Below are 13,783 nucleotides of genomic sequence, written 5' to 3'. Positions count from 1 at the left end.
TTTATTTTTAATTAACCATGCCGAATGACCTTCATGAGACATGCATCTAATATAAAAAAGCTGTTTCTTATCCAGCCTACATGCAACCCGTAAACAACAGCTCAAAACACGCACAGTCAGCAGCACAGTGGTCAAACTGACCAAACCATACTCACACATTCACACTTTATATGGGAAGAACATGGATAATACTAACTATTATGTCAGTTGGGAGTGATAACTTATCATTAAAGATATCGTCAGCAATTCTAGATGTCACATTCGTTAATATTTGAATCAAACACCAACAAAACACCAGAGCGAACTCACCAACCCCCTCCCCAAACTCCCATTTTTCCCAAACTCCCATTGCCTTCCCCAAACTCCCATTCCATTTCCCCAAACTCCCATTCCCTTCCCCATACTCCCATTCCCTTCCCCAAACTCCCATTCCATTTCCCCAAACTCCCATTCCCTCCCCAAACTCCCATTCCATTTCCCCAAACTCCCATTCCCCTCCCCAAACTCCCATTCCCTTCCCCAAACTCCCATTCCATTTCCCCAAACTCCCATTCCATTTCCCCAAACTCCCATTCCCCTCCCCAAACTCCCATTCCATTTCTCCAAACTCCCATTCCATTTTCCCAAACTCCTGCCCCCCCTTTCAGTGATTGGGGGAATCGTAATGTTTCGGGGACAGGCTTGGTCCAGTTTGCTTGCTTCCAGATGAATGTGACAAAATTAGGGCTGTCAATCGATTAAAATGTTTAATCTAATTAATTACATACTCTGTGATTAATTAATCTAAATTAATCGCATATCCACCTCATTCCTTAACCCGGAAATATGTATCGTTGCGATGGTTACGATACTGTTTTCAACTTCCGTTCATTCTGTTAACATGTGCGTTCTCCATAGCTAACTAGATTATGCCTCAACTTAGATTTCTTTCGAAATATTGACAATTCTGCCCTCAGCATGTATATACTACATCATATATAACCGATATAAAATAGAAATGTTTACTTTTAAATGCGTTATGATATGTTAAGCACCGTAAACCGTCACGTTAAAACAGATACAATGCAGCTTCGCCGGAAATAGAAAACCGTCTCGGTGTCATGGCGACCCCCATTGTTGGGCTGCGGAATGTCGTGGATAAAATGTAATCGCAAAATCGCAATGTCAACACTATTTCTTTGCAGTAATGTGGTACTTAAGAGTTGACGAACTCCGGTGAAATGCAAATTCTGTGCTGCAGACATTGCAGAGGACTTTGTTTTAATCAACACTTTCTTTTTAACACTGTCAGGCCGTTTTTATTAAAGTAAATGTGCCAATCAATGATCCAGGCAGAACATTCTTGTCTCCCCATTTTACGGTCTAATGGGTCAAAGGTCATCGATTAATCTGCGTTAATTTTTTTAATCAGTTATTTTATCTCAAATTAATTAATCTAAATAAATCAGTTATTTTGACAGCCCTAGACAAAATGTGTTATGGGTTTCTAGAATCACTTTAGAATCGCTGACGAAGCCTGATGCACTATTATAGAAATTCCCTTTGTTTTTCCCATTCAATGGTGTTAGTTATTTTGTGATATATATTCTGTTATTGTTGTTGTTATTATTATTATTAACAAGAAACCTCAAGGGTATATTTCATGCATTAACTTTCTTCTAATCGTATATTTGTGTATATTGAGACCCACACACACACACACACACACACACACACACACACACACACAGAACCACTCCCACTGTCACTCTCTTTCTCTCTCTGTTTTCTGGCAATGATCTAAACAATTTCACATGCATAGTTGTTACTTGTAAGTTCATATGCGTGTGGGTTAGACATCTAGAGAGTCCGATCTGTAGCTGAGGTTCCCACTACCTTGCTGGCCAGCGGAAAACCTCTGTTGGGGATAGAAAGACCAGTCAGTCTCCGCATTGTCCCCGTGTGAACTGGCAAACATGCAAGGCTGCAGAGAGGCTGGCCCTGGGCAGTAGAGATGGCTATTATTTCCTGAAGTGAAAGTGGCCAGGGGGAAGTGACAAAGTCCATCATGCTCCTCCTGCTGCTGTTGCTGCTGCTGAAGGAATGCAGCAGAGCCACCACTCAGATCGGGGTCCGTCAAACAGGGATGCTCAGACGCAGACACGGAGTGAAGGGCATGTTCTGTGGATGACACACAAACATACAAGAAACCCATAGACTTAGACATAGACACAGACCCATAGCATGTGAGTTAGGAGAACACAGCCTATGAAAAACAAAGATCTGCACCTTGTCCTTTTTCTGTGGTCTCTCTGGCAACCAGGTGGGGCTCAGAGTGAGGACACAGACTTGGAGACGGACCAGTGGAGACCAGTCTTGGCCTGCTGATGTTTTGAGGCACCAGCACGTACTCCTTACTTGTAAGAGAAAAGACATACTGTGGATAGACCGTTTCTAGAGAGTAACATTATCAGTGTCATAGTTGTTCCTATTCCCATTAATCATTGAACACCTGTTCATATACACCTTTCAATTCACCTAACTAACAGCCAGTGCACTACACCCCCAAGTGGCTAAAATAAGTAAATCCCAATAATCTCACAAATAATAAAGGTGACTATAAATGGCTCCAACACATCACTATATACTATGAGACCTGGCCAACTGTCAATTTTTACTTCAATTTTATCTGAAAGACAAGAGCAATTGTTAATTAATTGTAATATTTTATGATAATATAAATCTCGGCCTCATTGAAAATGAGGGCTACCCTCAATGACACTCCGAGAATAAATAAAGGTTGAATGAATAAATGAATGAATACCAATCACATTTCAAATTAATCCGTCCTGCCTCTTGATCTCAATGGTGGGATGATGTACCCGAGTTGCCAGGCCAAGCCCAAACAATGTGCCTCATCTAGACTGCCTACTGTATGTCAGATGCCTTTTAAAAGCCTAAAAGCAAGGCAGACCTTCTCCACTTATGTGACTGGGAAAGGGCTGAGAATTTATCATCATCTGTGCTGGGCAAATCAGTATTTGCAACTTGTATGGACAGACTCCAATCTTTGTTAATTGAATTTGCAAAACACAATTAGAACAGATCAGTCCAGCTGCCTTAAGCCATTCGGTTGATTTCCACCCCACTGTCATGTCCTTGTCACTCACAAATGAATACACACACACACACGCACACACACACACACACACACACACACACACACACACACACACACACACACACACACACACACACACACACACACACACACACACACACACACACACACACACACACACACACACACACACACACACACACACACACACATACACTCACACACAATCCTACTGGGCTTCTTTTGTGTAGCCTGGTTAACACCAGATGAACTCTCAATGCGTTGTGAATGTGAATTGGTGGCGTTTTTCCTGTTTTGATTTAACCGACCGTGTTTGTGTGTGCAATGCCAAAATAAAATAAATAAATAAATAAAAATTTGAGTGAATGTATGAAAACCTTGACATGTGAGATAAGCGGTGCAGCTCCAGGTCATCACTGCCACGGAAGCCTTTTGCAAAGGGGTTGTTCTCAATTTTTAATTGGGTGATCTGGAACATAAAAGGTAAAGATTCAGAAAAACATACTTTTGTTCTGACTTTCCCATTTTTGTGACACATGTAAGAATGGTTATCATTGGTTAGAGTGTCTGTCCTATACATTACACAACATGACACAAGATTCAATGATAAAGCATGATTGACTTGCAGCAGTCACAAACACGCGACATGTTGTACCTGAGCACTCTTGTAAATGCACTCCTAACTAACATACACTGCCACAGAGGTCAATCAACAACCAAGTCTATCGAAAATTATTCAACAGGATGAGATAAAACAAAAATGAAGTTGGGGGCCCCTACAAATATTCTACATGTTGTACTCAGGATTTCTTAAAGGCTTTCCTTCACAGCACAACATGTGCTTCACACAAAACAATATCCTGAATGCTCTGAAGAACAAAAACAGAAAAAGAGAGAAAAGACAGCACTCTCCTTCCTCTGTGTTTTGTTGAATCAGGCCACATCTCCAGCAGGCTCAACAGTGGTGTCTGGTGTCCCAGACAACCCCCTCTACATTCATGATGGATTAAGACATGTTACAGACATCAAGTACCACTCCAGGGCCAATCCAGGTCATGGCATGACCCTCAGTAGTCTGTGAGCGCCTCATCTATAACCTTTCAGCAGCCTCAGACAACTCTTTTCAGTGAAAAGTGTGTTGGCTCACTTTGAAATGAAGATACAAATCTAAATTTAATTCTCCATTTTATCTTCAGTTAATTTTTGATGGAGAACCTGTAAATGATTTTGGATGTGCACACACTGCACTGTACTGCCATCTCCACTGCTCTTGTGTGTGCTTGTCAGCCTTGTTCCGTTGCTTCTGCTACCAGCTCTGCATACTTTAACTTCCTCCTTTCAAAGGCTTCCTCCATCACATCTTCAGAGGGAATACTGTAGTTACTTAATAGAGTAGGCGATGCGCTCACACTCAGAATGCACAATGCATCATGCCTGTTCACAAAGTAGTCACAACTCACAACAATAAAGTCTGGAGATACACATGACTTGGTGTCGCTTGAGTAGACTACAAATAAATATGAATATTGTTAGATAGTTTCTGGGATTACTCTGGTGCAAAGGGCTACAGCGCCCATACCATATATTCAGTGGGCCGGTGGACCCGGGTTCGAACTGAACTAGGTATTTTCCCAATCCCACCCCATTTCTCTCTTTCGCTCGCTTCCTGTCAATCTCTACTGTCCTGCCCGACTGAACGCATAGCCCCGAAAAACAAACAAACAAACAAACAAATTGGTAAGGTAGTTTCTTACTGCATGGTTTTGGTAAGATGTCACAGCAATGAAGGCTGTCTCTGGGAAAGAGTGGGTGTAGAAAGCCGTGTTTGAAGCTCCAAATCCACTCTTCTCATCAGCTTTGATAATGTGAAGGCGAGGTTGATACTTATGCATGGAATTTAAAATGATCTGCACAGAAAACAAAACAAAAAAGATAAAGCAATATACTGTATGTGTCATTACATTTTTATCTATTGTGTCAATATTTTGTGTAACTTTGTTTCCAATGTATACTGTGTCTTACATGTCCAAAAGGGTCCAGGTGGTTGTTGGTGAGCTTGAGTTTGTGGAAGGACACCAGCTGTCTGGTCCAATGGGCTCCAGAGGCTGGGGAGTCGGGATGCACGTACAGCCTGCCCAAGATGGCCGGCTCCGCTTTCCCACTCACAGACCTGCACCACAGCACACACATACAGTATACACAGGGATGTAGCGGTAGAATACGAGGTGGGTATACTATGAATTCTATGATCACAGTGAGGTGGAATGTATATGTTATTGGATATTATATAGAACATGTTTTATGAGGATATTGAGTTGTGTTTATAACAATACCAATGGTATTACTGTAAATGGTTCCTAGAGTGTTGATGAGTAATGTGGATAATGCAGTGCAATTTTTCAATGTTAGAAGTTGCAATTGGCGAATAAACTATTTTTGACAGGTGGATAAACTCTTATAAGAGATGGATCAACTCTATTTTTAAAATTTCAGAGGTGAATAAACTGTTTATTTGCGTTTAGCCTCCGCTATACTGTACATCCCTGAATATACAGTGACATTTCAATGTCAAACTCTCAATCACTGAGCTGCTGTACACACTTAAAACATCAAAAGTCAGCCATACCATTTACGCACAGACCTGCACTACAGGCAAGCAATACATACTGTACACATAAACCATCAAAACAAATCAGCCACACTACAGACAGTCCTGAACCACAGGTCACACACGCTAACATACAGTGAAATGTCAGACTCATCCACACAGTCACTGACTGACCAGCACTACACACTTATCACATACCCATAACACTTCAACTACTATTATCTTCATTATCAATTACTGATCACCATTGAACCATTGAACAATGTACCATGTAGGCTACTATTACTCAGAAAGGTTCATATAAAACAATCCACCATTTTGGAACTATAGAAAATAATGCCATTCCCTCAGAATGATGCCTTTTCTGGGTGCATTTACAAGTAGTTTGGTTTAAGACAATATGAACACTTTGCTACAGGCCTAAGATTATTATTTGACAGCTGGGACATTAAATTGATCAGGGAGAAAGGATCATGTGCATAACATTGCTTACCATTTATTGTCTGCAAATTTGTAGCGATGACTGTCCATTGGTACAATATCTGTCAAAAGAATATACTTTGCCCTTGGGTTTAGGCCAGTCACCCTAATTTTATAGCTGGGAAACATTCGTCTGTTGAGGGAACATAATTTATTATTATCACTATTATTACTATCAAAATAAGACACACTGTTAAACACACTGTTAAAGTTCAATCCCAGACACTATAAGATGAAAAAAAAAGTAGACTAATAGTTACCTCTACATACTCACTCACGTAGATAAACTAAATCTAATGCTGATCATGAACAGGAACAGGAACACACACATTAAGATTAAGAGAAGAAGTTCTAGTTCTCACCGTCCTGCTTTAGTAATGATCATTTCTGTTGTGACAGCATGAAATCTGGTCCACAAATCTTTCCCATGCAAATCCACCTGAATCCCCTCCATGCTCTCAGGAGATGGAGAAAAAACATTAAGTAGCCTGACACAACTCTCAGTGACTTACACATATTGACAATTCTTTTTTGCCCGAATTATTGTTATCCTAAAAATGGATTGGACGTTAAATATGGAGTGATCCATGGAGTGATCATTCCAAATTATGTTAAATACAAATCTTACATTACATTATATTTGGGACCTTAAATTATATAATCAATATAAAATATGAATATTACAGTACCAAGCATTTGCGACAAGACATTTCATTAAATGAAAAGGACATACAACTCTCCGAATTGACCTACCTGATGGGATGTAACTGACTCTGCATCTTCACTCAAATGATCACGCAGGTGTTCAACAGTGCGTTTAGTTGAACTGGAAAGTTCTCCTCCACATGCCATGTGTGTAGTGTTACAAGGGGATGACCACTGCCTTTAGGATCCTGTGAAATCGGCAGACAATCAACAGAAAGCTGTAGGTTAGGGAACCTCATCTTCTCCATAATTGCAACATCAGTGCAAGTGCAGAAGTCCTCTTTCCTTGACCGCTAAAACGAGTCTGTAAGACGGCCAAATTGCAAAGAAGTAAAAGCTTTCATTCAGGAATGGTATTTCTTTTAACAACCTAAACATAAGTTAATTGCCTAGGGTAATTCATAAATATCCTTAAATGTAATTGAAGTGATCTAATCTTCTCCGCAAGGGGACGATGTACCGCAGGTATTCGTTCTAAACGAGCAGACTGTCATCCTAAATATAAGAAAACGATATAAGCCAAAATGGCAATTGCAACAAAAACTGCAGGCTCCTACTGTTGTTGCTGGCGCGCACGCCACTCGCCTACTGCCCCGCGTCACTCACCTACTGTCTCGTGCAACTTGTCCAGTATCCCGCTACGCTGTCCGGTGCCAATTGCCTCCCGGCCTACTTGCCTACTGTCCCGCGACACTTGGCAACTCCGCAAAACTCTTACTCTACCACATGGCACTGGAAGCCTATTCGACGACGCGGGACAGTATAGTCTTTCTCTGTCGTGCGCCTGTAGAAGTCCGTAGAGACTGCGTAAAAGTGCGATATGCTATTGGGTAAATATATCATGCGAGGTCTCAGAATCGTTCATGATAAATAACACGGCACTAATAATTAGGCTAAGTCTGTAACAGTCATGCAATTGCGTAAAATGCTATTTTTCCTATCTATTGACTTGCCAACCTCACGTCGGTCAAACACAAGTTGTTGAACTGTCGTTTTCAAATAGACATTAGTTAATAGCTTGCGTCTTCATGCAAAAGCACTGTCATGCGTAAGTTTACCGTTTCTTTTAGGCTTTGTTGGAAGGAACTGCTGCTGTAGCCCACTGAAGGTCCCAGGTCTCTTTTCCTCTTTGTCAATTAATTTGATGGCCTTGCAACAAACTACAGCACACACTTAACGTATATGTCTCCTACAATCTCTTTTTGAAATTGATCGCCTATGCTGTACATCAAACAGAAAACCTGTGTGGTTTCATAAGAAAGTGCTTACAGAGTAGTCTGGCTATCACCATACTAAGTTCAATCTTTTAAGTTCAATCTTTTAAGATTGAACATTAGTCTGGACTCTGCTCTTTATTTCTACTCAGGCGTATATCAAATGGCATTTGATAGTCCTTCAACCAATCAGACCAAAACCAAGAAGCATGATTCTCCCAGCAACCACTCCCTTGATACAGGTGATATGCGCCCTGAGCAGATAGAGGCTGGCATCCTCTACATCTACCTCATCCTGGTAAGTGGACCGCAGTTGGTCAAGTGCATGGTAGATCTGAGGATTGTGTATGATGTCAGGGGCAGGGCAACAGGCCTGAAGTTATTACTGTAAGTTCACTGGAACTGGGAAGACACATGATGGCTTCCACAGTGTAGGGAGCCTCCCCAGTCGCAGGCTTGAGTTGAAAACATATAATGTCTGCAACTCTGTGACATGATGTCATTAGCTATGTGCTATGATGTCTGTTACTCTGTATTATGGTGTACTGTATGTTAGTCTGTGATATGATGTCTGTAATGTGATATAATGTCTGTTACTCATGATGTCTGTCACTATTTGCTACGATGTCTGTAACTGAGCTAGGCATTTCTTTCACCTTTTTGAACAATCAGAGTAATCCGAATATCTGGAATGTTTGTTTTTATTAATATTTTTACAGTAATATTACTTTCACCAGCAGACCCTTGTAATGGAGCTATTTTACCAGGGGGTGGAGGTAGTAAGCTACACTTCAGCTTTCATTTTAGTGACCTACAACTTTTAACAGAACAACTTCTGTTCAAACATATTCAGTCATGTCCCACAATTATTTGTTTCTTTTGAGAATAATAATAAAAAAAAAATCTCTATTGAAAGGCATCACTTCATTGGAATTGAAACTGGAATATAAACATTTGGAGGGAAGATTTGTGTTAGCAATTACTCAATAATATCAATATCCCAGAATACATTCATATTATACACAGCTCTGTTTCAGCGAATACATGTCCTGTTGGGTTGCTTATGTGGTTATGTGCACACTTAACATCAAACATGCTTAACTGTCAGTACTGAGCAAGTTCAGTAGGCAAAAATATATTTGGCTAGAATCTTATTGTTAAGAATAGAATAGAATAGAATAATAGAATAGAATAAGTCTTTACAGTAATTGTCCACATAGGTGGAAAATTGTCTTTGGCTCACCAAAACACAGGTTAAACAGACACATTTCTCATAGACACATTGACTGGACATACAGCAACTGGACATACAGCAACATATAGCAACTGAACATACAGCGACTGGGCATACAGCAACTGAACATACAGCAACATATAGCAGCTGAACATACAGTACAGCAACTGGACATACAGCAGGGCAAACATCAATGGTTATAAAATCAGTATAAAATGAAATAAATAAGAGCAGTTTTTGCTGTCAGGGGATTCACTTTGAGTTGATTATATTGATGGCATTTGGGATAAAGGATTTTTTGAAAATGCCTTTAGCCAATTGGACCCTGTAGCGCCTGCCAGACTTTAGAAGTTCAAATTGGCTACAAAGGGGATGAGAGGCATCAGCTACTATTCTTCTGGCTTTCTTTTTCAACCTGTCAGCATAGAGGTAGGTTAGCTGTTTTTGGGGTTTTCTCACTATTTTGCTTGCCATAGACACAGAATCACAGAAAATAGGGTTAAAGGCAATCAACAGGAAGTATCAAAGGAAAAGGCATCGTCATATAAAATGGCATAAAACCTATAAAACATTTTACAAAAAAACCTACATAATACAGCACAGTGACTTAAAACTTATAGAAAGTCTGTTCTGCATTGTGCCAATGACAGTATAAGCTGTAGATTCATCCTGTGCCACTACCCTAAATAGAATTTACAGCACACAATTTTAACAACATAGATTCAGAGTAGGCCTACTTCTGTTTTTAGTTCTATCAGTTCCACTGACCTCCAGGATGTTGGGCCTAGAAGTTTGCTAATTCTAACCTAAATATGTAAGCTTAACAGAAAACACTTCTCAAAAACATCAACAAAAATAACTTTGTCCAAAAACAACAAAATAGCTGCAATAGTCCAATGACAAATGTGGAGCAGTGAGTTCATTTATACCACAAAAAAATGGTGTTTTTGTAATACAAGTTCATCTTTTTTGCCTACACGTTTGAATGGAATAAGCTGAGGTGTCCCTTTATGGCCTTTAAGGAGCTTTTAAAGTAAAAACAACACATATTTCTGTCCCTTTTGATTAGCCATTTGGTAGACACTAGCCTGGGGGAAACCAAACAAACATGTTTGCAAATTTGAATTTGCTCTGCACGTTCGTCTAGAAAGGATGCCAGTCACATTCTCCACCAGCTCAGCTGATTTCCAACTTGCACTGGGCCTATACAGGTCAGGAGTAGCCATCTCTTCTCATTCGATTGGTGTGGTGTGGTCCTGTCATGCCGGGATGTCCAACATAAGGATCTGACGTTGTTGTTCTATCATGGATGTGTATTTAACAGGTGGTGGAGGGGGCTTAAAAGATGGAGGACCGTCCAATCTAAGAAACACACGAAAATATTGAATCATTAAGCATCAATCAAAAATAAACTTTTAACTTTTTTAACATGTCTATTAAGTGTTTGTAACAGTGTTACAAGACACATCAAAAGGAAAATAAGCAGTAAACACCATGTCTACGTACAACCCTATTTCCATCATATCAACTTATCAATTGTTGAAACAGACAAATATTGAAACAGGAAAAAAATATTAATTTTAAATTTGATGCCATTATTGTGAGGTAGCTGCCGGTGGCCAAGACAGAAGTGATGTGATTGAATGTGATGGGTTGTAGAGGAAACTCTACACTAAATGCTATACGCTTATTGAACAGTGGGGGCGCTAGTGCAGATTTACATGTACACTGAAATGCATAATGAGTTTCAGTTCTGTGTGGATTTCACGTGAATTTGTGGTTTGGCAGTTTATGTTAGAGACAACCACACACACACACACACACACACACACACACATGTGTAAACACACACACACATTCACACACACTCACACACACACACACACACACACACACACACACACACACACACATACACACACACACACACACACACACACACACACACACACACACACACACAATATCGGTCAAATATGGTTTTGAGGGAGAGGGTTTTGAGGGAATGCACGTGTCGCGCATGTGTCTTGTGAGACTGATATACAAACATGTGCACTGCTTCCTTGAGAAAAGTCTGCAACAAGAGAGAATTTGGTACTGATGCAGCCTATTAGATGAACCTTCATATCACACAATATTGGTCCAAAATTGTTTTGGCTGCAGAATTTTGATTGGCCAGTGCATGGCGGAGTGGCCAATGAGAACCAGAAGCTTCTATTCCGTCTCAGCCAACATACTCACGAGTGCTCATGTAAAATCATAAACTAAATATTGCAGAGGAAAGAATCATGCCAAGATCTAACAAAACATATGACAATGCTGCACTAGCACCACACAGCAATGATCATAATGAAATACTCGGTGTGTGTCAGGGACGGACCTCTTCCGAATGAGATATCTACGGTAGACAAGTCCAAGGCACAGCAGCAGGGCCAGGATGGGCAGAATGATGATGAGTGGCAGGTGTTGTCGACTGTTATCTGATGTTGATAAAAATACAAGGTGAAGATATCAGATTAACACATTTGAAAGGCAGCAAATCGTCATGCTTCAATGCCTTATTATGCCTGTCTAGTTGTTTTTGGTGCAGTGTGAGGAGCCAATCCATTTGTATTCTATTCATAGCTAGTCTGGAATATGTACTGTATGAAAGGGCTTCTGTAATGAGCTCACACACAGAATGGACAGCTCTCCAATGGTGTTTCTAGAGTGGCACGAGTAAAGAAAGGGCAGTAAAAAGAAGTCTTCTTCTGGTTGCCATCACTTGTGGAGAGTCTGTACAAGTTGATTGCTGAATGCAGCACAAGCTACTGTCTATGGACTCAAGAGCTCAGTAATGAACTTGTGCAGCCTTTTTTCTTCACAAGATGGTGGTGACCTTTAAAGTGTAACTGCACCCTAAAATATATTTTTGAGCTGTTGATTGATTGAAATTACTCATAAGGTGTGACGTACACTATTACCAGGGTTAATATTGACAAAAATCGTGCTTCCCGAGAAAAGTAACATTTCATATGATTTTGTATTGGAGATATAGCTCTCCGCGCCCTCTACAGGTTGAAACATGCCATGGCATTTTGGTCCAAAATGCTGATGGAATGCTGACGTAGTCCTGCACTTTTTTGCAGAGACTGCGTCACTGGGTTGTTACAAATTAGGAATGAAACGCCCCAACACCTGCTGCCCTGATTAGCCATACTTGTGATAAGCCATGTCTGCAGCACTCATTCCCAGATTGACACGAAATCACCATGGTTGATTGGCTGCAGCAGTGCTGCACTACCTTCCAAATTTCAGAACGTCCTGCCCATTTTGAAAGCCTTTTTCAGAAATGTGAAGTGGGTGGAGTTATGGGGTGAAGTTACACTTTAATGCTACAGTGTCTAGTCTCTAGTGGTGAAGCTGCTGAATTTCACCTAAATGACTAACACTAAAAAACCCTCTTTTTGAGCTGCTCTACAAAGATGGCGTCCATGGAGGGGGGCCCAATTGATGTTAATATAAAGAGTTATATAAACAGGTCATTATGAAAACATTGTTTTAAAAAGTATATTTTTCTGCTGACATGAAAAGTTAACGAATAAGAGATGAACATTATGAGATGAAAGATGTTTGAAAAACATATTTTGTTGTTGAGAGATGTCGCGGACAAGATCTGTTTCAAAAAGCCCGATACACATAAAGCTCCATATACAAGATGATAGAGACACTTTAACTTGACCTTGTACTATGTCCTGGATGGAGCGCTTGATATCTTGTCAGCAAAATACATGTTTTCACTGTCTAGAGCCCTATAATTGCCTTCAGAGGATAGAGATCTCCATCAGATACTTTACCAGGCGGCGCGATGGGTTGAAGCTGCACTACTCCAGTAGAGTAGTTGCCATGGTTCTGGCGCTCTGATGATGTAACAGTGGCCACAGCAGCAGTCGCCTGGGTCCCTGAGTCCGCCTGCTGTGATGTACTCTCTTCAACTGAGGTGTTGTTGACCTTTGACTCTTGAGTCCCCGTTATGCTCTGAAGCACTGTTGTAGCATTGCTTTGATACACAACAGTGACATTCTGTCTGTCGTACGTTGTATTTTGCTCATACTCTGTCCATGCCACGGTGACTGTGGTATTACTGTCATATGATAGTGGAGCCTTTGTGCTAGTTTGAGGCTCCCTTGTGTTGCTGGTGGTGGATGAGATAGATACAGAACTAGCGTCGGGCTCATTTTCGCTAGTGGAAGAATCTGAACGGGCAGTGGTTCCTCCAGTGGTCAGTGCAGTTGAGAAGATCACCTTGATAGCTGTTGTTGAGCTACTTGACGTAGTCACAGGGACCTCTGTGGTGATCAGTTCAGTGACAGGTCTATCTTTGTCTTCCTCAGCTATTAATGAGAAAAGGTAGGAGGAGAAAGGTCACTTGTGTTGCTATT

General features: G+C 40.7%; 2 protein-coding genes across 2 annotated transcripts in view; both read right to left on the bottom strand.

Annotated features, from left to right (window-relative positions):
* Positions 1 to 1,831: 1,831 nt before the first annotated feature.
* Positions 1,832 to 6,663, bottom strand: LOC134080916 (T-box transcription factor TBX5-like). Its single transcript, XM_062537528.1, has 7 exons — positions 6,572 to 6,663; positions 6,223 to 6,342; positions 5,144 to 5,291; positions 4,876 to 5,028; positions 3,499 to 3,590; positions 2,269 to 2,396; positions 1,832 to 2,160 (listed from the first exon to the last, which is right to left on the bottom strand). The coding sequence occupies exons 1-7, from the start codon at positions 6,661 to 6,663 to the stop codon at positions 1,832 to 1,834; spliced, it is 1,062 nt and encodes a 353-aa protein (XP_062393512.1).
* Positions 6,664 to 8,813: 2,150 nt separating this feature from the next.
* Positions 8,814 to 13,783, bottom strand: part of si:ch1073-15f19.2 (uncharacterized) — an 8,200-nt gene continuing 3,230 nt past the window's right edge. Inside the window, exons 3-5 of the mRNA XM_062537320.1 lie at positions 13,199 to 13,735; positions 11,743 to 11,842; positions 8,814 to 10,724 (exon numbers count right to left, since the gene is read on the bottom strand). Of these exons, the coding sequence (XP_062393304.1) occupies positions 10,622 to 10,724; positions 11,743 to 11,842; positions 13,199 to 13,735 (740 nt within the window). The 3' untranslated portion in view covers positions 8,814 to 10,621. The remainder of the gene's footprint in view (positions 10,725 to 11,742; positions 11,843 to 13,198; positions 13,736 to 13,783) is intronic.

Source organism: Sardina pilchardus, chromosome 5 (genome assembly GCF_963854185.1).
Source record: "Sardina pilchardus chromosome 5, fSarPil1.1, whole genome shotgun sequence".
NCBI lineage: Eukaryota > Metazoa > Chordata > Actinopteri > Clupeiformes > Clupeidae > Sardina > Sardina pilchardus.
Note: the sequence above shows the minus strand (reverse complement) of the source record. Positions and strands in the feature narration are given on the sequence as shown.

What these genes read in the sequence shown, in the direction of transcription:
- LOC134080916 (XM_062537528.1), bottom strand. Translation starts at nt 6,663, where the DNA reads ATGGAGGGGATTCAGGTGGATTTGCATGGGAAAGATTTGTGGACCAGA. An exon ending in ATCATTACTAAAGCAGGACG is followed by an intron (nt 6,343 to 6,571) that starts GTGAGAACTAGA and finishes TTCCCTCAACAG; the next exon opens with ACGAATGTTTCCCAGCTATA. An exon ending in GACCACAGAAAAAGGACAAG is followed by an intron (nt 2,161 to 2,268) that starts GTGCAGATCTTT and finishes TGTCATCCACAG; the next exon opens with AACATGCCCTTCACTCCGTG.